This window comes from Barbus barbus (assembly GCF_936440315.1).
Source record: "Barbus barbus genome assembly, chromosome: 32".
In the NCBI taxonomy this organism is placed as follows: Eukaryota; Metazoa; Chordata; class Actinopteri; order Cypriniformes; family Cyprinidae; genus Barbus; species Barbus barbus.
The window spans coordinates 26,782,180-26,806,780 of NC_136760.1; the positions used below are offsets into that span (position 1 = coordinate 26,782,180).

Here is a 24,601-nt window from a genome sequence, read left to right on the forward strand (position 1 = left end):
ATGTGTGTGTAACATGATTTTTGTGTAGTAATGTGGGTAAATATGGGTGAGAGCAGGGATGTGTTTGTTTACAGGCACTTTTTACACACAAAAACTTAGTATTCAAAAATGTATATTCTTATTTTTTTTCTTTACCTCTCTTCTGACTACAGTTTGTGCCATTTTTTTTTGTAAAATAAACAATTTGTCACGTTAAGCAATGCATTATCTTTTCATTTATAGGATGTCCCACACAGCTGAATGCTGCTGTCCCAACTTATCTAACATGTTCAGGTAAATTGGGACAGTAACACAACTTGATTAAAAAAAATAGACCAAAGGTACTTGCACAACTTTACATGAAATTTAATGATCACATGAACACATGTACTAAAAATTTACATTGTCGGTTGAAATACTGTTTATATTAGAATATAAACCTTAACAATTTTAATAAACTTAAACTATGCACGGGCACTTAATATGCACTTTCTCAGACCTTCCAGGATAATATTTGTAAAGCCATTTACAACAGCTTTGAACGCAACTCAACCAATCAAAATCAACCACTGGAACTATCTGTTTTATAACAATCTGGAACAAAGGTTTCATATGTTTTCTGTACGGGACAATATTCCACCAGCAGAACACAGCTGGGCTCCATTCTGAGTGTTTTAAATTTTCAGGTGTCCATTCACTTTAGACCGTAACGAACGTGTGGCTCACAAACAAAGACTATAGAATAGCCAATATGCGTCATTTGTAGTCAATCACAGGAAGCCCCGCCTTCTAAATGAAAGAGCCAATCGCTAATCAGTAAAGTCACTGCAGCTGCCATTAGAAGTCCCGGTTGCTATAGAAACAGTCAGTTCTGAGATGTGCGCTCAAGACTGCGCATGCACACTGGCTGATCTACCCTGAATAATAAGCTTTTTATAACATTATTGGAGAAAAATAAACAACATTTATGACACACAGTTGATGTCAGATTTATTTGGTGATTTCAAATATGAAATGTAATCACAAGCTTAGTGAACAGTTTTAGAAAATTTGATGTTTCCCCATTCAGAGAGAACGGGTTAGACCAAAAGTAATATGATTATATTACTTAAAAACTTGTAATGTGATGGATTATGTTAATAACTACAATTTTGTGTCATGTAATTTAAAAATCAGTAACTGATTACAATTTGTAAGTAATCTACCCAGCCCTGACTACAGTTATCTTCATAATTATTCATTCTTGTTTAGACTCGCCTGGTCTGAACTACTTGTGTTATCATCTAAATCATAAAACAACACCGTTATAAATTACATCCTGAGCGCAAACAGAATTATTGTGTATCATTTATTATGTAAACATATTTTCAGTGTGGATTCAAGCTATTTCACAAAGACACATTTCTGGCAAGAACAACACAAATTAAAATACGTCAACAGGTAGCGACTTACGTAAAATATTTGGATAAGGACTGGTCCAGCTTCATTGTTTCACATTACATCAGTAGCACTTAGGAGAAATGATAGTAATTATTGAAAGTCCATGTCCTGACATAACAGCTAAACAATTCATTAACAAGATCCTTTACTCATACAATCTGTACTTGGTAAACAAATGCACGAACCATAAAATTCAGCACAGCTTTCTTTTAAAAGAACAGTTCTCAAGTGACATGAAACGTGCCTCATCCCCGTCAAATCATTCCACTCGATTTATTCTCTGGAAATGAAAAGATGATGTTTAGAAGAATCACCCAGTCGCTCTTATTATACAATGAAACTGAAGAACTACAACAATGCACAAGAAAACATCATAAATCTTATCCGTATCATTTATGCATTATTTCCAGATGTCATATGATAATTAACATCCAAATTAGCAATCATTATTTGTAGTTTTTCCACTGTATTAAGAAGAGCAGCAAGAACATTTTGCCTAACATTATCTTGTTATGTTCCACAGAGGGGGAAAAAAAGGTGGGCGGGATCATTTTTGGTTGTTTTAAATGACATCAACAGATTTCCGGTTGTGACCGCACAAAGTTCATTTAGACACGCTCTTGGCACCAGGCGATTTTCAGCATCTCATCCACATCCAGAAGTTTTTCCCTGGGTTTTCCCAGGGATTTGCCTCTTTTCTCCTCCTCTGCATTAATTTTCTCCCATTGTGAAAAAAGCACCGTTCTCACACCTGTTGACACACATGACCCAATGATAAATTTAGCTTAGAATCTCGGAACAAAGAACATTTTCATGACAAAACCTGGCTTTTATTAATCAGTCATCATAAGTTTTATTCATGATTTCCTCTGACTGTGGTTCAAACCCAGTGACGCAATAATTCCCTCTGAGCCATAAAAATTATGCAACAGCAGAGAAACCTTCATGGTTGAGTCCAAGACAACTCATGGAAAATCAGCAGAATGAATGCTTTTGACCAAACCTAGTGAACGTTCGAAAGCAGCATTATAATGAATCAAAGATGCATGTCTCAACCTGAAAGTTATTTTGAGGTAGAGTAGCTAGTACAACAATGCTTCTTTCTAAGAACTTCTTTGGTTCAAAATACCCATATCCTTCACATAAAAGACAATCCCAGAATGCACTGCAGTGAGCTCAGAGAAAAAGATGCATACAAACTGGAGGATGAGAGAAATATCAATAAACATCTGTGAGATTTTGCCTGGAGAGGAGCCTTGGTGTGTAATTATAATATGTATAATTATAATCAACAGCTGAACAATAGCCTTGTTAATTTTATTTTAAGTGAATGTAAAAATGCCTTTACTCGACATTATGTGAGATTCTAAAATAATACATTAAAATTAAAATAAAATTGTATTAACACAATGTATCATTTTACTTTTATGAGTGCCATATTAAAACATTAAAAATCTATAATTTGTTAATGAAATAATGTATTCAATGAATTATTATTAATACAAATTATTCATTTATTTATTAATGTAAACATTGGCCATTTTACTGCCATGTTAAAATAATAAAAACATTAACATTTAATATGAACAATCTACAGTTTGTATTAATGCATTCCCTGTTTTTCATTCAGTGCATTAATGCCTTTGCTCAGCATTTCAATACCATGCTAAAAATAATAAAAATATTGAAATTAAAATAAAAGTCCTATGATGTATATTAATGCCTTGTGATATTTTTCTTACAATATTTCTTAGACCTTCACACAACATTATGCCTTTAATCTCCAATGTAAAAATGTCAGACCATATCAGAGCATTTTCCTCACAAAACAATGATTTTTTCTTACAATATTACCAACCTTCCTCAAAATCTTGTATTTTTTGGTAACTGATTATTGTAATCTGGCACTACAATGCCATCATATATATCTGATACTGAAACTATTTTTTGATACTTGATACTTAGGAACTTAATCCAATTGACTATTGTACCCTATAGACAGATAAAAAGCATTAAACATGCTTATGGCACACTCCATCAGCAGCAATGAGTCCTGTTATAAGCCTCATTTGTATGCTGACGTTGCTCTTAATCAGTCACAAATTAGGTTGACTTTAGTTAGGACTCTGCAGCCTCTGGGTTTTGGTATCTAGTGTGTCTGACCTCGTGTTTGTAGAAGGGCAGTGATCACTTGTGCGCCCGGTTTGTTGACTGACAGATCCAGCTTGCCCGCCTCCATATCCTGAATCAAAACACGTGCCGTATCGAAACTGTCGTTCATGGTGGTTGCAATCACACCGGTAGGTCCGCGTTTGACCCAGCCGCTGCAGTACAGACCTGCCCACACATCAACACAGACAATTACAAACATACATAGGAAAGTGAACGCTTTCATCTTCGGTAACCAGAAAGCTCTGAACCCCCAATTGTTCCCCTGGCACCACGGAAAAATGACTGCCCCGGATGTGTGTTCATGCTGTGTGTGTGCGCGTGTTTGTGTTCACTACATTTATTCATTTAGCTGACGCTTTTATCCAAAGCGACTTACAATTGCTATATATGTCAGAGGTCGCACGCACGCCTCTGGAGCAACTAGGGGGTTAAGTGTCTTGCTCAGGGACACATTGGTGTCTCACAGTGGATTCAAACCCGGGTCTCTCACACCAAAGGCATGTGTCTTATCCACTGCGCCATCACCACCCACTACTCACTGCTGTGTGTGCGCACTTGGATGGGATAAATGCAGAGCACAAATTCCAAGTATGGGTTACCATACATGGCCACAGGTCACATCATTTGTTATAGATATATTTGTTAATACAGTTAGGCCGAAAAAAATAAATATATATCCAGATTATGAGATAGTGATGTGTGTTTGTCCCATGGAAGAGTCTCAACACCAGAAACCCTAGGAAACATTCTTACAATGATGTTTTAGGACAAGTACCAAAGCTTTCCCATGAGAAGACCACTAAATGACAGACATTTGTTCTTATATTTAGCACTTTATTTTCCACTTATTTAAAAGAAATAGATTTTACTGATTTTATTTTTATTTTAAATAGTTTATATTTTGAGCTGGGCAATAAAATTATGTTTTTTCATATGCATGTGTGTGTATATATACACACATATAAACACACAAACTCGCATAAATGACAACATGCAGAGTAAATCTCTTCAAACACACAAACACCTGATATTCGTGTAAAATCATTCTATTTTAAATGTAAGGGGAAAATAAAGTGCTAAATATAAGAACATATAACAAATAAATGCACACTGCATTTTCCTATAATAATTATACTTGTCAAAAAAATGTTTTGTGGTCAGCTGATAACCATTTTGAATGTGAGGGACAAAACATCCAGCCAAAAACCCATAAAATATGCAACTATCAGTTAGAACTATAAAAGCCTCCTGTCCTTGTAAGGCAATTAAACTCATCCATAAACAGTCTCGTTTCTTCTCCTCTGGTTTCTGGCTTTGAGCCCCGTCGGTGGATGAAAACACATTCTCCACCCCCTCACCTGCTGTGTCCTGCACTCTTCCCATCTCATTGGGCACGATGGCTCTTCGGGGGTCAAAGGGCACAGCGGGGTCGATGGGAATGCTTTTATAGCCGATACTGCTGATGATCAGGCCACAGTCCACATCCTCCAGCTGACCGGTGGCCTCTGCACGCGTGCTATCGCCCGAACCCTGATACACAACACAGAGACCACACAGACTTCACACCCGGCCCAAAACACCCTCACAAATACATCACATTACATACAGACACGACAGAGAGAGGAAATATTGCTTGATTTATAAATATCAGAGGATGAGCAAAGCAATATTACTGTGGATTGGACAATATATTGATTATTTATAATATTTACACAAGGATATAGATGGTAATATAAAATTCAACTTTATAAGTTCCTAAAGCCCATTTCAGCTTGTCTGTTCTGCTTTTGCGTCTTGTTTTACAACACTTAAATGATGCAAGATAACACAAATCATTGTTTTGAGTTGGTTCATTTCAAAGAATTGGTTGAACTGGTTTGCAAAATGCTCTGAAGTTGAAAAAAAAAAAAAAAAAAAATCTTAAACATTTTCCATCGAGCTCTCTATTTCAGTTGATTCAAAACATATGGATACGGAAATATATATATATATGGATTTAAAAAACAAATTCACAAGCTTTGTTGTTGCATCCTTGTGCTGTGCAACAATGCTCACATTTCTTATGTTAAATAATAAAGAATAAAGAAAATAATAAAAGTGTTTGTGTGTAATAAATTCTTTGTTGAATAAAAAAACAATTCTTAAAGATACTTTTTGGAATGTCTGTTTATGGGGACATTCCAAAAAGTATATGTATGTATGTATATACAGTCATGGCCAAAAATATCAACACCCTTGGTAAATATGATCAAAAAAGGCTGTGAAAATTAATCTGCATCCTTTTGATCTTTTATTAAAAAAAAAAAAAAAAAAAAAAAAAAAAAAAAATCACAAAAATCTAACCTTTCATTGGATAATAAGAATTTAAAATGGGGGGAAATATCATTATGAAATAAATGTTTTTCTCAAATACAGCTTGGACACGATTATTGGCACCCCTAGAAATTCTTATGAGTAAAATATCTCTGAAGTATATTCCCATTCATATTCACAATTTTGAGCACTCCAGGGAGATTATGAACATGAAATTATCCAGCCATGGCTTCCTGTTTCACAGAAATATAAATAGGAGGGAAAACAAAGCCCAAATTCCCTTAATCATCCATCACAATGAGAAAAACCAAAGAATATATTTCTGATGTGAAGATAACTGAGCTTCACAAATTAGTGAAGTGGCTTTAAGAAAAGAGCTAGAGCAGTGAAAATTCCCATTTCCACCATCAGGGCAATAATTAAGGATTTCAAATTTACAGAAAATGTTATGAAACTGCCTGGAAGAGAACGTGTGTCTATATCGTCCTAATGCATGGTGAGGAGGAGAGTTTGAGTGGCTAAAGACTCTCCAAGGACCACAGCTGGAGAAGACAATAGTTGAGTCTCGGGTCAGAAAACCTTAAAAAAAAAAATTGTGTCAAACAGTGCCAACATCACCGCATGATGTTTGGGAGGGTTTCAAGAAAAATTCTCCTAGCTCATCCAAAAACAAACTCCAGCATATTCAGTTATCAGACACGACTGGAACTTCAAATGGGACTGGCTTCTATGGTCAGATGAAACTAAAAAATGAGCTTTTTAGCAGCAAACATATTTTGATATTGTTTATACATTGACATATGTGACCCTGGACCACAAAACCAGTCATAAGGGTCAATTTGTGGAAACTGAGATTAATACATCATCTGAAAGCTGAACAAATAAACTTTCCATTGATGTACGGTTTGTTATGATCGGACAATATTTGGTCGAGATACAACTATTTGAAAATCTGGAATCCGAGGGTGCAAAAAATCTAAATATTGAGAAAATCGCCTTTAAATGTGTCCAAATTAAGTTCTTAGCAATGCATATGAAGTTTTGATATATTTATAGTAGGAACGACCGACTGGTTTTGTGGTCCAGGGTCACATATGAATCCAACTAACCCTGTAGTAATCATTTCCATACAATTAGCAAAACACTTTCCTAAACCAAAACTTCCACACAAAGCTGGTTTGTTATCATTGCTCGGGCAGAGTAAACATTGATAACATTATCAGGCTTCTCTTTCAGGACTTTCCAGATTTAAAATGGAGCCAAAAATGAAGTCTTGTTGTGCAATGATCTCTCAAAACAAAGAACTCCAAAAACATTAGGGCTCAGATTACTAAAGCAACTGTGTGTGGGAGAGCCAGTCCTGCTGGTTCAACTCACATTCATTATGATCCCATTTAATAATGTGTTTCAGAAATATATACATCCAAACAGACGGGGAAAAAAACGGTCAAAACAGGTCAAATCTGTTTGGAGTCCCAACTAGTTTCAAGTCCAAACCAGAGCAGCTGGTATACATAAAACACTTTTCACAATCCATTTATGCAAATCAGAAGCAACATCTGGAATATCTGTTTTGATCTCTGAGGCACTTAAATAATGTGGACGAATTGCTCTCATTAAGCCAACAAACTTTCACGACCCTCTTAAAGTATAATCTTAACAAACGTTGACAGAGCTCCCTTATTCGTTGTCCTAATTCTGTCTTGCATGTTTACCTCTCTATCTTACAGTAATATGAAATATTTAATATAATGTTTAAGGTAACTGTTTTCAATGTGAACATACGGTAAAATATAATTTATTCCTGTGATCAAAGCTGAATTTTTAGCATCATTACTGTCATATGAGCCTTTATTAAAAATAATAATGTTTTGTAACAGTGTAAATGTTTTAATGTAATTGTTGGTTGATCACTTTAATGCATTTTTGCTGAATAAGACCAATAATTTTACTGACCCCAAACTTTTGAATGGTAGTGTATACTGTGAAAATTTTAAGATATAATTATGAACCCGGACAACAGAAACAGTCATAAGGGTCATTTTTTAACCCTAACCCTTTTTTTTAAGCTGAATAAATAAACTTTCCATTGATGCATGGTTTGTTAGGATAGGACAATATTTGGCTGAGATACAACTTTGAAATCTGAAGGTGCAAAAAAATCTAAATATTGAGAAAATCGCCTTTAAAGTTGTTCAAATTAAGTCTATATTAATAATCAAAAATTAAGTTGTGACATTTACGGTAAGAAATTTACAAAATATCTTCATGGAACATGATCTTTACTTAACATCCTAATGATTTTTGGTATAAAAGAAAAATTGTAATCTTATATGCAAATAAACTTCACATATAAATCATTCGTAAATCATCTACCGTGGCCTCATGGGACAGTAAAGTGTTCATCGCATGCACACTTCAGAAACACTCCTGAAGTAGTATGTCATCCAGGTACTTTTTTCCCTACACTTTTATGAGTACTGACACACTTCTTTTGTCGCATGCTATTTTTTGCCTACCATAAAGTAGGGAAGTATTCGATTTCAGATGTAGCCATAATGCTGTTTTGCATGTTTACCTCAAGCTTATTAAGAGCCAATCGGATTCCAGTAGCTCTTTTCCCATCAGCCCCCGCGAGAACCTCCACAGGACTGCGAAAGAAGCGAAAGCCCCAGCATTTCTTAGCTTTATCATCTCCGCCTTCCTTTACGGCTTTCATCATTAACTCTGTCAGTCTTTTTCTTGGCCGGGGAAGGTCTAATGAACACACACACACACAGAAACATTTTAATGCTCTGCAATGCTAAGGTAATTTGGAAACTTACGGAGGAATGCAATGGGGAAATGAAGTTACTCTTTATACCAGAAGGAATGTTAAGACCTATTCAGCCGGTAATTGTTTCTCATGGGGACGCAAGTGATTTTCACCATTTGCAGTGGGTAGTCGGTGATTTAATTGCCATCCAAATCCAAAATGTCAGTGTTTTTCTCTCACCATCCTCATAAAAATGAGCCCCAACCGAATTACCTACTGTTTTTTGACAAACACCAAGGTCGTGTGGTAATTTAATTGCCATCCGAATCCACATATCTGAGTTTACGAGAAACAAATCGATTCAAAATTCAGTGTTTAAACCCGATTTGAGCACTCCTGAACACCGTAAGGTAACTGTTATGTAATTTGCATACATATATTTACTTCTGAAATGCTGGAAAGTATTTAAAAGAACAATACTTCATAACTGCTCACAGGGACTGGGAGCAGAAGAGAAGCACGTAAACATTTGAAATGGGTCTTTATTATGGCAGCAGCAGGTATGCAATACAATTTTAAAATGCGTCTTATAAACAGATATATAGCCTACATAACAATATCGCGTATACACAACTATAGCATGTCTATTTTCATTTTTAAACAGGAGGTTTAAAATATGCACTAATGAAATAATAAATATGATTATTATAAAATATGCTTGGAATAATAAGAATTTAAGTATTTGTTAAATACATTTTGCACAATAATAATAATTTTGTAAAAAAAAAAAAAAAATCATTTTATTTATAGCAGACAATCATGTGGTTGGTTCGTAGGATCACAGAACTCGCTCCTCCACTGTGAATAAATTGCCATCCGAATCCATGAGTTTTATCACTGGGGTGATACGTAAATTAATTTTTACAGACGTCCATATGAGAAACAATTACCATCCGACTCGGGCTTTTGACTGTGAATTTACCCATAAAATCAGGTTCATAAACACAGAAATGCCTATATAATAGTAACTCATTGCATGGAGAAAGTTGTTACAGCTAGCTACTGTTTATTGACAATGATTTGAAAAGGAATATGTTTGAAGTCAAAAGGAAGAAACTGTAAGAACAATTTTTAAATTTATACTTTCCCAAATGCACCAAGTTGGATAAAAGTGTGCAAACGTTTGTAGGATCAGTCTCTTTTGCTCACCAAGGCTGGACTTATTTGATAAAATAGTAATAATGTAATTAATTATCTATTTGTATATTTTTAAAATGTCATTTATTCCTGTGACGCAAAAACTGGCTGAAAACTCTAACACCACAAGTTCATTTTCTCACGCAGGAGATAACATACAGCGAGGTATTCAGAACAATTGGGGAGAAATAAACAACTCAAAGTCATTTATCCCCATTTCCCACACAGTCAGTCTCTCGCTCTCTCTGTTGAAAACAGTAGTGTACCATTTTTATAGGATTCTTTGATGAACAGGAACTTCAAAAGAACAGCATTTATCTCAAATAGAAGGCTTTTCAAACCAACCATAGGCCTAAGGGGCTCTCTGGTTGGTTTGCTGATTAAATTACAGTACAGACATCTGGAAGTGCTCAGACCAGGAATGCTTCTTCAGAAATAGCTCAGCTAAAAAGACCTCATTTATATTAACTCTGGACATTATGTGTGAGTGAATATTTAGAATGTTTAGAATCATAAATCAGACTTTTGAGTGGTACGGCATAATTCCAGATCAAACAATCTAGCGAGATACAATACCACTTTTGAAAGAAATCTCTTATGCATTTATTTGATCATAAATACAGTAAAAACAGTAACATTCTGAAATATTATTCAAATTTAAAATAACTATTTTCAATTTTGAATATATTTTAAAATGCAAGTTATTTCTGTGCTCACAGCTGTATTTTCAGCATCATTACTCCAGGCTTCAGTGTCACATGATCCTTCAGAAATCATAATAATATACTGACTTGCTGCTCAAGAAGCATTTCTGATTATTATCAATGTTGAAAACAGTAGTGTGCCATTTTTGTAGGATTCTTTGATGAACAGGAAGTTCAAAAGAACAGCATTTATCTAAAATAGAAGGCTTTTCTAATGATGCTGAAAATTGCCAAGACCAACACAGGAATACACTGCATTTAAAAATATATTCAAACGGAAAAAGGTTATTTAAAGCAAAATTATTTCACAATATAGCTTTTTGCTGTATTTTATGGGTTGTTTTCTATAGTATGAGGGACAGAAAAGAATAGGACACTTCTCAAAACTTTCAATCTTGTTAGTGAACTTATGAAATTATTATTATTATTATTCAGTTTTGTATTTCTAATTAGGAACTCATCACATGTCTCAGATTGACCATCTCTCTAATTTCCAGAAGAGATAAACAAAACAGTCCTATTCCCTGTTGCCTTAGACACTCATTTTGAAACCTTTCACTTGCAATTAATCAACATAATTATACATCATATTTCCATTCATGGAGTGTTTTCCATTCAACCAACAGGTTTTTTCGCTTTATCTTCCAAATTCAAAGCTGTCACTCAAATGGCTTTCATTGACTTTGAGGAAGTGAAGCAAGAGAGTCATATCTTGATGGTACATGTGATTTGAAGAGGCCCTGAGTTTTTCATTTTCTTTCAATTAGGTTTAGGATTTCTTAAGATTCAGGAGGTGCATAAATTCAGATTAATGAGGCCTATGATCAATTAGTTACACAATCTGTGCCAACTGAAACAAAACTTGGTGAAAAGACTGAATCACATATTTGTTAACAATATTGCATAACGAGACATTTATAAGCAATATTTTGCAGCCAGTCATTTTTACACTTCAGCTGTAACGAAGTGGAATAGGAATCGCAAAAAAAAGCACAACAATTATAAAATTATTTGTGAAGTGAGCAATGACAGTAAGTTTTAGTCCAACTTGATAACATTAACAAGCATTTTTAGGGAGAAAACAGTATTTTTATGGAAACCATGATACACTGTTTGATCAATAAAAAGTTCAAAAGAATGGCATTTATTTGAAATACAAATCTTTTGTAATATTATAAATGTCTTTACTGTCGCTTTTGATCAATTTAATGCATTATTGCTGCATAAAAATATAAATCTCTTTATAAAAAAAAAAAAAAAATCATTATAAACTAATTTACAGTAATCTTTAGAGAAAAACAGCTACATAATTTCTAAATCTAGTGTAAAGGATTCGCAGAAAGTATTTTGAATTCTGTTTGAAACTAACAGGAAAAACAAAACTGTTACATAACTCTTTGAAGTTTTGAGTAATAGAGCCCAAACATGTGTTGAGGTTTTCTTTGAAATGTCACACATTCATCTAGTCTGGATTCAGCTGATGAGCAACAGACCTACATGAGTTCTTATATAGTTTCTGGAAGGACAGAGGTCTTGAGTTGGTTTGAGTAAAGATGAAAGGAGTAGTAGAGAAGGAGAACAAACATCAGCTCAAATGAAAAACATTATTTAAAGATGAATTCATTTGTCAGACTCTTTGATCTGGAAACCAAGAACTGCCAGACAGGTATTGATTCACACTATTAGTCAATGTGACTTATTAAATTTCATTACATTAAATATCACAAGGCTTTTATAGTAGTTTTATGCTTTTATGTCTGGAGCTCAGTACACTCTTAAAAATAAAAGTGCTTCAAAAGGTTCACAGCGATGCCATAGAAGAACCATTTTTAGTTCCACAAAGATATATTCAGTCAAAGGTTCTTTAAAGAACCATCTATTTCTTACCTTTTTATAATCTGAGGAACCTTCTTTCACCACAAAGAACCTTTTGTGAAACAGAAAGGTTCTTCAGATGTTAAAGGTTCTTTATGGAACCATTTAGACAAAAAGGTTCTTCTGTGGCATCATGAAGCCCCTTTATTTTTAAGAGTGTAGCATAATTCCTTACATGCACAGAGCAGCATTTCCTCTTAGGCTTAACTGATGAAAGTCAGGGGTTTGGATTCACATGAGGGTTATTTTTATGTAAATAAACCTGATTTGAATGTTTTTACCTTTCAAAGCTTCTGCGATGCCCTCAAAGTCAGCGGGCAGCATGTCAGCCCTGGTGTCTGGCAGATTGACCATCTCTCTGAGTTCCTGAAGAGATAAACAAAAATAAAACCCCACACATTCATTTCAAAACCTTTCACTTGCAAAGTAAATAAACTCTATAATTATACAATGGGTTTTTCCATTATGCAATACGGTTTTTTTCCATGCATTCAACAGGTTATTCTGCTTTATTTTCCAAATTCACAGCTGTCACTCAAATGGTTTTCATTCACTTTGAGGGAGTGAAGAAAGAGTCATACCTTGATAGTGCATGCGATTTGAAGAGGACCTCGTCGGCCTACGATCAAAACCCTTCGCACTTTACTGCCTACCAATGTTTCTAGTGCATTCTGGGTAATATCGGTTTCCTGTAAGAAGGCAATAGAGGGGATAGTAAACTAAAATGATCAAAATCAAGACAGGAAAGGGATGTTTACTGAGGAAAAAACACTTTCCTGGGTCATTATAGACATTTAAATGATGTTATCAGCTGATGTGCAAGAAATGGTTCACCTAGAAACGAAAGTTTGCTGGAAATGTCCTTACCCTCAGGCCATCGAGCTTGTTTGTTCACTGGACAGATTTGGAGAAATGTAGCATTAAATCTCATGGATCCAGTGAATGGGTGCCGTCAGAATGAGAGTCCAAACAGCTGATAAAAAACAGTCCATCAGTTAACATCTTGCTGAAAATCCAAGCTGAAAATCCATCAATGAGATGTTTTGAATTTCAAACCATCGCTTCCGGCTAAAATATATTATCTTATTATTATTATTTTAAAGATATTATCTTCCATAATATTACTTCCTCCAGGGAAAGTTCATCTTGTTTGATTCAGGAGAGGAATCTGCACAGATCCTCCAGTCCGATAATGGATGAAGCGTTATTATGAACTTGGATTTTGCCCAGAAGCAACAATTTGAAGTTAAAAACGTCTTGATAGATTTGTTTCTTACAAACACACAGCTTTTGGCTTTACAGGATGTTAATTGATGGACTGGAGTGGTGTGGATTACTTTATTGTGATGTTTTTATCAGCTGTTTGGACTCTCATTCTGACGGCACCCATTCACTGCAGAGGATCCACTGCTGAGCAAGAGATGCAATGCTATATTTCTCTAAATCTGATGAAGAAACAAACAAAAACGATTCATGAGATAAACATTCCCTAAACTTCAAACCGATTACAATCTGGTACTTTTGCATATATCATAAGTCTCTCCAATCTTGATCAAATAAACACAGTGGGCTCAGACCTTCAGCATTTCTACAGGTGCCAGAAGTATTCGGGCAACATCCAGGGCCACATTTCCCTGTCCTAGAATCACAGCGGTCTCACAGCTGAGATCTGGATGCAGCTGCAGATCAAAGGAGATAAAGGGGTTTAGGGCTAATTAAACACCAAAACATCTGGTGGGATTTAAAAGAAATGGCACCTCCTTATTACTGGGCAGTCCGTTGTACCATCCGACAAAGTCTTTAGCTGAGAAAACACCAGGTAAGTCTTCACCTGGAATTCCCATTGAGCGATTTCCTTCGGCTCCGTAACTCTGGAAAAATAGATGGTGCAGAGAAAGATGATTACAGGTACAGTCATGGTCCAGCATTAAATTAAATATGGCATGCAATGATTTAGAGAAGACACCCACTAAAATATGGTTCAGTGTAAAAAAGACATCTCGTCTTTGAACCATATATATCTTCATTGTGTGCAAAAATAGTTCTGAGACTGGTCTTTTGTGTTCTACTGAAGTAGGAAAGTCATATGATTTTGGAGTAACACAAGCATGATTCAATTTTCATGAATTTTATTTGTGTGTGAAATAATTTCACATCAGTTAACGTATATTCATGATCAGTAAACTTCGTCGGTTTACTTTTAACTGCTGTAGCAACAAGATGTGCATCAAACCATGTGGTTCATCATGTGAGCATCGCTATCAGATCATGTTTATGTTGGGTGCATAAACTGATCAAATGTAAACCTTGAATGCAACATAAGCCACTTTGGATAAAAGCACCTGCTAAGTGGAAAAAAGTAAGCCACCTCTGACAAAAAACATATATAGCCTACCCTACATCATCTTCAGTCGCATTTTTATTCAGAAATATTATAAGAGTAAAAGAAATGTTTTCACTTAAGATACAAGAGATTTACCATACACTTATCTTGCTTTTAGAAGATTGTTATCTTCTGAGATTATTTTTTTACTGACGTCATGCTAAAAACAATAAAGTGTACACTTACAAAAAAAAAAAAAAAAAAAAAAAAAAGACAAAAAGGAGTGTACAAAAACGTTATGTCTGCTTATATGTTTTTATTTTCACAAATGCACAAAATTGGATTTATAACTAAAAACAACATTATGAAATTTTATTACAATTTAAAATAATTGTTTTCTATTTTATTGAATTATAAAAGGAAATTTATTCCTGTGATGCAAAGCTAAATTTATTACACATTCATAGTTGTAGTTTACGATACTTTGTCCTTTTTCGCATCTCTCAATTTTTATTGTGCGTATCATGAGCAAATTATCCAGAATTTTTATTTATTATGTGAAATAATTCAAAAAAGTAATGTAATATATGCTTTCAGAGCAGGTAACATATAATCATGGTCAGTATAATCTTTCGTTTCACTGTTACTTTCCATTCATTCAACTGTTGTGGCAACGGATGTGCAAATCATGTGGGTCATCGTGAAAACATCACCATCAGCACGCCATGAACATCGGAAAAATCTTGAGTACACAAACTAATAAAATGTAAACTTTGAATGAAATATAAGTCACTTGGATAAAAGCACCTGTCAATTGCATAACAGTAAATATTAGTATAAACACTCTGGCTAGTATACAACCCAAGCTTTGACAAAAAACAGTGACCCTACTTTTTCATTCAGATATATATAAAGAAAAACACTTTTTCCCATTTTCCCTGAAGGTGCAAGAGACACGCTATTCACTTATCTTGCTTTTAGGAGATTCTTGGGTTTCTCTTGGGGTTTTATTTTTCCACGGACATCACAATAAAGTCTTACATTGTTATGCTTTACGTTGCAAGAGGAATATAAGACAAAAGAAAGTGTAAGTATTTTTTTTTATGTTTATATGTTTTTATTTTCACAAATGCACAAAGTTGGATACACACTGCTGTTCAAAAGGTTAAGGTCGGTCTCATGCTCAAGGCTGAATTAATTACTGTAAAAATAGTAATGTTATGCAATATTCTAACAATTTAAAATAGCGTTTTTCTAATTTAAAGCGGTTTAAATTGTAATTTATTCATGTGATGCAAAGCTAAATTTACCTCGCACGAGGCAAATTAATTTGTGGAATCAAAACAGCAAAAACAGTAACGTTTTGAAATATTTTTTCTATTTAAAATATCTGTTTGCTATTTGAATGCATTTTAAAATGTAATTTATTCCTGTGATTTCAAAGCTGACTTTTCAGCATCATTACTCCAGGCTTCAGTGTCACATGATCCTTCAGAAATCATTCTAATATACTGATTTACTGCTCAAAAACATTTTTATTATGATGCTGAAAACAGCTGAGCAGAATGTTTTCAGGTTTCTTTGATGAAATGAAAGTTCAGAAGAACAGCATTTATCTGAAATAGAAACCTTTTCTAACATATGTCCTTATCATCACTTTTGACAAATTTAAAGCATCCTTGCTAAATAATAAAAGTATTAATTTCTATGATTTCTTTGCCAAAAAAGATACTCCAAACTTATGGAATAGTGTATAATGCTACAAAAGCTTTTTATTTCAGATAAATGCCGATGTTTGGATCTTTCTATTCATCAAAGAATCCTGAAAAAATGTATGCAACTATTTTAAAAATCATTAGTAATAACAACAACGTTTGTTGAACAGCAAATCAGCACATTAGAATTTCCAAAACAGTTTTGCCATTAATTCTAATAATCCAGTGAGATTTGACACAGAGACCTGATCTGATCATCATCAGTCTGTCTGGAATGACATGAAGAAACAGAACAAACTGAGACTAAATCCAGAAGAACTGTGGCAACGTCTCCAAGATGTTTCAAGAACCCTATATCATTTTTTGCCATTGTCAAGTTTTTACTATGCAAAACTAGCAGTAGGTGAGTGATTAATCTGGCGTCTCTACTGTTGTGTAGTGGTTTGTATCCTCACCAGTACTACAGCGTGGTAAGCTTGTCGTAACTCGTCAATCGTCACATCTTTACCCACAGTCACATTACCATGGAAGCTGCATCGTTCATGCTGGGCCGTCTGGGTGAAAGTGTTAATGACATTCTGGAAAGTTCAAATAAGGAATAAAAAAAAAAACATTATTTTACTAGCACATATTTACAACAGTGATTCACGTATAGGAAAAAATAAAGCTAATGCAAAAACATGCTTAAATTTAAGGAAATCTAACAGTGGAATGGCTTGTTTGTTATCAAGACTGCTGTCTGTGAAGGATCTGTACTGACATAGTCATAACATATTGTAAATCTGACATGAACAAACGTTGTCCTGGCAGTAATCAAGCACTGAACATCATATCCTATTTTTTCTGATGTTTGGTTTTCCCTGTTTCCTAAAGGAAATCAGGATCACTGATTAAACCACTCAAGTGCTGTTGTACTACAATTAGAGGAAATGAGTGCATGCTATAATTTCCGCTAATGTGTTTTAGTCATATCTGTGCATTGTCACCAAGCGGCATAAGTCAAACAGATAGTCCTTATCTTAATAATGAGTGTAATATTACAGTTTTTCTCGATTGCTAAAACATTATAACCAGGCTTTTGAACTAAAATTTCAAAACCATAATGCCATTTTTAATAAAGCACACCCATTTCCCTAAACTATAAACACTATTCCCCTGCTTTAACACATGAGTCAAGATAACTCTACACACAAATCCATACATTTCTCAGTGCTTACACCACGTGTTCATTTAGAAAGCACTAGCATTCAATATTCTTCACTGAAGTCTGAGCTCAATTAGCACACAATTACCCAAGTGGAAACACTAGGAGTCAAAACTGATCACACACCAATCAGAACCTTCGATGGATAGATAAAAGAGCCAAAGTCAGCTTACAGTTTCTCTCAGTGGCTTGGTGCATTTCTCAGATCAGAAATGAACTTCTCAAAACTACTTGTTCAACCTCCCCATCATCGAGTCACTTGTGCACATCATAAAGTGTCTCATTCTTTTGATCAAGTTGCGATTGCTTTGGTACATTCATGCAATTGATTATGCACATTTGTCCTACATTATCAGTTACTATTGTCATGTTGCTCAAGATGCATTATATAGTTCTCTGTGCGATAGTCTTACCCCTCAAAACATCTAGTCATTAGTTCATTGTATCAGTCATTATGGGAAATGCAAAATGGTTGATCTAGTTGTCATAAACTGTCAAGCATATTTTCAACACATTTCTATTAGACTTTAATAAATTTGGCATGAATTGTTCAAGTATATCTTGACTTTCACTAATTAAGGGAAGAGAACATAGATCAATTATTTTTGTTGTATTGTACTGTACTCTACAGTACATTAAATTGAGGAATAAAACACACGGGGAGTACCACAAGCAACACTTATTACTGGTTTTTGAATTTATCTCATCAGTGTGTAAGGCTGTTGTAGTGTGTGTGTTTATGAGGGTTTGCGTGTCATGTCTGAGAGCAAAGTTTGGTTTTTCAGTTGTTTTGAGTGGATCGCTTCATTTTGACCCGAATGTAGGAAGTTTGGGGAACTGAGTTACGGATTCGTGTTTAGAGTTCCGCAAAAAAGAGGCATAATTTAAAAATAAATGTGTTTAAGCAATCGAGAAAAACTGCAAACCATGCAGTTTTAATATATGACAACATTTTTATGACAGTGACTTATGATTCACTGACCGAATAGGAAGTGCAATAAAACAACAACATTACACTTTTTGTTCCCAAATGTCCTAAAATGCATACATATTTTCCTGTAAACTGAACTTTAAATGGCTCGTGAGGAAATGTTGATCTTCTGTTTGTTAAAATTGTGTTGTTCGAAATGGGAAGCATAGAGTTTCTAGTCCTTATCCTGAATCACAAGGAGCCTTGGAGAGATTACATCAAACACTTAAAACTAAGATTCGTGCATATAGCGACTGGGTGGAGGGGCTGCCTTTATTGTTGTTCGTGGCCAGAGAAGCAGTTCAGGAGTCCTTGGGGTTCAGTCCTGCGGCATTGATGTTCGGCCACACCATAAGGTGTCCATTAACATTTGTTGACGTAAAATCCATCCTCTGTGTCTCTCTTGGATTATGTGACTTCTTTCAGAGAGAGACTTCATAAAGCGTATGAGGTAGCGAAGTTTTCAGGGCCATATGTCATCAAGCAAAAGCTCAGTATTTTGAAAATAGACTCATTTTACAACTCCCCTAGAGTTGGAGAGTTGAGTTTTACCGTTTTTGAATCCATTCAGCCGATCTCCGGGTCTGTCGGTAGCACTTTTATCTTAGCCTAGCATAGATCATTGAATCGGATTAGACCATAGTTTCGCTAATTTAATGATATTATGCAGCGCCTGAAAGTAGTCCCCAGCTATATCATAACTAGAGCTGGAGATCCTCAAAGTCTCTCCCTTGTTTATTGTTCGTCATTCCCGATTTACCCCTAGATTATCAATATACTGATCAGCAGTATACTCAAATCCATTTTACATACATAATCTGATATGTTGTTTAGTAAAACAGGATATTTGTTTAGAAAAAAAACAGACCGTGACTTGACTTTTGGAGATTTGATTAATAAAATGGTCTCCGTATGACAGACATGAAATATAAGAGAGACTTGTACTGATGTAAAACTAAATAGGGTTCATTTTTATTGCATAGTGACTAAACGAAGGCCTAACCTTGACCTCAGGATGATCAGGCGCGACTCCAAACCGAACCAGTCCAAATGGCACCGGCAGTCGCTCGTAAATGTCTACAGCTGCATCCTGCCGAGCCTGAAAGTGATGCAATGAAATGTTCAATCTAAACAAACAATGGGTGATGTGCAAAAATGCTACTAAACACTGTAACACTGAAAATGATGAGTTTGTCTATATCCCACAGACATGGGACTAAAGATCAGCAGGCCTGCTATTTCTGCAAAGCACTTGTTATTCAACCTGTTGTTCCTCTTTCATACTTCAGTGGTTTGATTGAAAGTCTTCAAGTGCCAGAACATTGTGTCTATCTAAAATCCAGCAGCATTGTTAAAGACTGGGAATCATAGTGAATCTGTAGATGTGGGGTAAAAGTAAACCTCAAATTCCACGCTCACGCAAAGCCCTGGGAAAACTAATAGGTTCACATGCAATCAGCATATTGTGTCAGCCTAAAAGAACCAAATCAGCTAAAGCTTAAATCTTTCCTGAGAACATGTTTATGAGGACTGGCGCGCATACCTTCAGGAGCTGTTGTGCCGTGTAAAAACCTGCAGGACCTCCGCCTACAATACACACTCTTGGACCAGATGAGGAGGACAACCCACGCACACCTGACATGACAGAAACACAACATGTTTTTCATTATATGACATTATACAACAGAGACTGATTGAGCAATCGCTTTATACCACACAGTTTCAACACACTTCTTTCTCTCACAATTCTGACTTGTTTCATGGAATTGTGTAAATTTATCTCTCTTGATTCTGACTTTTTTCAAGCCATTCTGTTTTTGTTTCAGAATTGTGAAATATAAATAGATTTTATAACTTGCAGTTTATATCTCACAATTGTGAGAAAAAAAAAAGTCAGAATCACAAGATCTAGCTATCTATGAAACTAGGGCACAACACATCAAAATTTGATTGATAACCCCTCATAAAATATATCCATAAAAATTCCATACTCCCAAAAAGCATCAACTTAAAAAAAAATAAATAAAGCTATTTTACCAAAGAGGGCTGTGTTACAGAAAAAATGTCATTTAGTTAATATGAATTAATTTAGTAATTTCTTTGACACTTTTTCAAGCCGAACAGCTAAAAACTCTGAAACGAGCATAAACGCACGCACACATACACCCACTCATGCAGTTATTTTGTGGCTGTGCTAGAGAGAGAAAGTATGTCTGGTAGAGACGCGATGTGAAACACATCTTTTAAAGACTTGCATATTTGACAAAAGATGCAAGCAAGATGTCTGGAGAGAACTGTGGCACAGCAGCAAAGTTCATCCCAGGGGAAAATATTGCAGGGAGCTTTGCAACATAGGAGTAAGCTGGAAATATTGTGAACTCTGCCACAGTGTCAGAGACAGTTCAGCAGAGGGGAAAAAGTATGCTCCCTAAAAAAAAATGTTTTGTTCCAACCCTGCTCCAACACGCATACCATGTAGTTTTCAAATAAGCCTGAAGGACTTGATTAGTTGGATCAGGAGTGTTTAATTGGGCTCGGAGCCAAACTCTGCAGGTCTGTGGCCCTCCAGTTTGACACCCCTGCCTTAGGATATTCCTTTTGCAATGTATGCCAGCGTAGGATTTGCTGTCAACTTTATACAGTACCAATGATCAGGACAAGAATAAAGTAAATTGATGTCCCCCACATAGCTTTTTACTAGAGCTGTCAAACGATTAATCGCATCAAAAATAAACGTTCTTGTTTACATAGTGTGTGTATGTATCGTGTATATTTATTATAAATACACACACACGCATGCATCTACTTATGAAAAATATGTTATATTTATATATTAAATATATTTATATACTATAATATACATTTTATAAATATAAATACATAAATACAAAATATATGCTGTATGTGTGTGTATTTATATATTTAGTTTTGTACACAAAAACTCTTATTTTGGATGCGATTAATAATTTGACTAGATTTTGCTAGCACTAGGTTTTACTAGCTGGTAATAACATACTAAAATAAACAGACCCGAGAGTTGTTTTAAGAACAAAAGTGCAGTACTTCTAAATCAAACCACTGAAAGTGATGTCAAGTCAAGCCACCTGTATTTATATACCGCTTTCATGGATTCAAGCAACAAAAAAACCCATTGCACAGCCAAACCTGTCACACACCCAGTTTAAGAGCTGTGTTTTTCTTCTCGTGATTAGAAGCGCTTGTCCTCCTAATTTAAGAAATTCAGGAGCACCTTCTAATCAATAATAAAACAATTCTGATAAAAAAAAATTGTGCCTTCTTAACACAAGGTGACATTTGATTCACACTTTGATCTTTTTACCTTTGTAAATGCATTTTCCTAATTGTATTAAATGTATGCAGTGTTTCCTCTAACAAAATGCTGTCATTATACAACTCTCCGAAATTCTCTATACTGCACGTAAATTGCACGTAAAACTTGCGTGCACGAGCTCAGACCTGACGTGAGATTTGATCGTAGCCCCCGCTCGCGTCCATATTGATAAATTCCAAGTTTTGCGTAGAAACGACTGTACGCCCAATTTTCGGTCGTACGTTCGTTTCATAAATGAGGCCCATTGTGAACTAAGACTGACGGAAAATGAAAAGTTGTGATTTTCTAGGCCGATATATGGCTAGGAACTATACTCTCATTCTGGCGTAATAATCAAGGAACTTTGCTGCCGTACCATGTGTGCAGCACGCGCAGTGATATTACGCAGCACCTGAAAGTAGTCCCCAGCAATATCATTATTGAATAAATTGTTATTTTAAAGAATTCTTGTCGCTTCATAACAGTCAGATTGAACCACCGATGGCCTATTTTGAGATGTCTTTCATATTTTTGTGGGCCTTGACTGTGTTAATTCTTTGGCAGTCAGTGGGACAGTCACAAGCCTCCTGGTTTTCATCCAAAATATCTTTAATTGTGTTTGTGTGTCGAAGACGAACAAAGTTTTTATGGGGTTGGAACGACATGGGGGTAAGTGATTAATGACAACATTTTCATTTTGGGGTGGAGCAACCCTACGAAGAGCTCGTTTGCAAAAACAGATAACTTTTTTTTAACATTTTCAAAAATTGCGCAATCCAATTAATCTCAATCAAACTGCAGTTGGGTTATTTTGATTAGATTAAAGAATAACTAAAAACATGATAACAATATAAAAAATAAATAAAAACGGAGTTATCTGTTTTTGCAAATAAACTCTTCATATGTTTGCATGAAAACGCAGATTCCCTTATGACGCCATAAAGACAAACAAACAGTGTTAATGGTCACATAATAAACTCACCGCCTTCGGCTGGAAGACATCGGGATGCGCGTGACAGGCCCTGGATCTTCATGACAGACCCTCTCACGAGGTGTATCGGCATCATCATCTTCATCAGATGAAATGCAGTATAAAAACAACAGTCCAAATCCAAAAATGACTCTGTTATGAAGCCTTAAAGCTGCTTATGGAGCTCTGATCCCTCAGCGCGTGCTCTTGGGTCACATTCGTGGGCATGCATTCATGTATGTGTTCATCTGAACTTCATGAAATAGATCTGTATCAAAGATTTGCATCATGCATTACTGTCTGCTTCAGATTGCACCAATTCTGTTGAACTGGGTCCATTTGGAGTAAACTAAAACTGCCCTGTTTTGAGTTGTTGAGTGCACAAATAAACACGAAAGAAGAAAATAATATTTTGAAGTGTGCATGACAATTATATGAACAAGTAGCACAGCAGAGATGATCTTATAAATGCAACAACACGCTGATAAATAAAGCATCCGAAATGCGGTGCATATGACAAAACATATCGTTTTAAAAAAGCACGCGGTGCATAAAAACGCAAAAGTAACAATTTAAAAGAAAAACTACAAGTTTAAGACTAAGTAAAGTGTCCTTACTTCTGTTCAGGTGTGCATCACTTAAAGTTCTCCGTGATAAACGAATGCTCCGATTAAACGTTCCTCCTCGGTGAACGTGCCACTTTCCGCTGTCTTTTGTTGATCCTTTCATGCACAACTGCACTTTATTCCTCGAGGTTTGCGTTTCACTGCTCATCTGAGTGATTTTATCAGTTTAACCTTGACTGAAGGTCTCAGACTGTGTGCAGATATATTACACACAGCGACAAGGCCATGAACTCATTCACATCATAGAGTCTGCTTTGTACAATTATTCTCGTTTTATGACCTAAATTTATTTTTAAAAATTACCATATGTGCCAATCAGACTGTGTTTGCCTTGTTAAAAAGAAAAGGTGCAGTGAATGTGAATGAGCTGTTGCTCAATTGAGTACTATTGCTCAAATATGGATCAATGTCCAATTCCTTTAGACTACTTTGGCTTTTTATGGTATGGTGTTGCCATCATTTTCTTATCGCTATTCAGATACAACCACAACTAATTGCATTGTAGCAGTTAAAATGTCAGTAACATGCTGCATATACGTTCATGTGTGTGAAAGTGGGTGAATGCAGATAAAGTGGTCCACCATCCACTTTTTGTTAAACATTTTATTTAGATAGATGTTTTCTTTTAAAGTCCAGCTAATAATTCACTTTGAATACAGTTCATATAATGTGTTTGCAAGGTATAGCGTACCATTAAACATTATGCACTCAGAAAAAAAATATTTTCAGGTGGGCCATGAGCCCTGATCCTGTATCTTAATTAAAATAAATAAATGAAACACAGACTAGGGCTATGAGCAAAATGAATCATTAAGGCTAACTCAATTCATGTGTGAAATTCAACACAACAGATAGAACATGTTGTGTTGATATAATGAAATCTGAATATTAACGAAAATTAACTCATACAACATTCAAATGATGACTGCAACAACAAACATGCTTTTCTCTGATCCTTTCTTTACTAGCTCCACAGATTGAACAATTCATGCCTCGTCTTCCTTTTTATTCTCTCTTTCTTTTCTTC

General features: G+C 35.2%; 1 protein-coding gene across 3 annotated transcripts; it reads right to left on the reverse strand.

The window, feature by feature from the left end:
- Positions 1 to 947: 947 nt before the first annotated feature.
- Positions 948 to 23,807, reverse strand: fdxr (ferredoxin reductase). 3 transcript variants are annotated; one of them, XM_079389176.1, is made up of 13 exons: positions 23,566 to 23,752; positions 22,961 to 23,048; positions 20,191 to 20,282; positions 19,651 to 19,746; positions 16,929 to 17,051; positions 14,193 to 14,306; positions 14,013 to 14,114; positions 13,017 to 13,124; positions 12,717 to 12,801; positions 8,483 to 8,661; positions 4,950 to 5,121; positions 3,583 to 3,756; positions 948 to 2,170 (listed from the first exon to the last, which is right to left on the reverse strand). In XM_079389176.1, the coding sequence occupies exons 2-13, from the start codon at positions 23,046 to 23,048 to the stop codon at positions 2,028 to 2,030; spliced, it is 1,476 nt and encodes a 491-aa protein (XP_079245302.1). In that variant the 5' UTR covers positions 23,566 to 23,752; the 3' UTR covers positions 948 to 2,027. The 3 variants fall into 3 exon arrangements, with proteins under 3 accessions (XP_079245302.1, XP_079245303.1, XP_079245301.1); XM_079389177.1 differs by having other exon boundaries at positions 22,961 to 23,216; positions 23,566 to 23,598; XM_079389175.1 differs by lacking the exon at positions 22,961 to 23,048 and having other exon boundaries at positions 23,566 to 23,807.
- Positions 23,808 to 24,601: the final 794 nt, after the last annotated feature.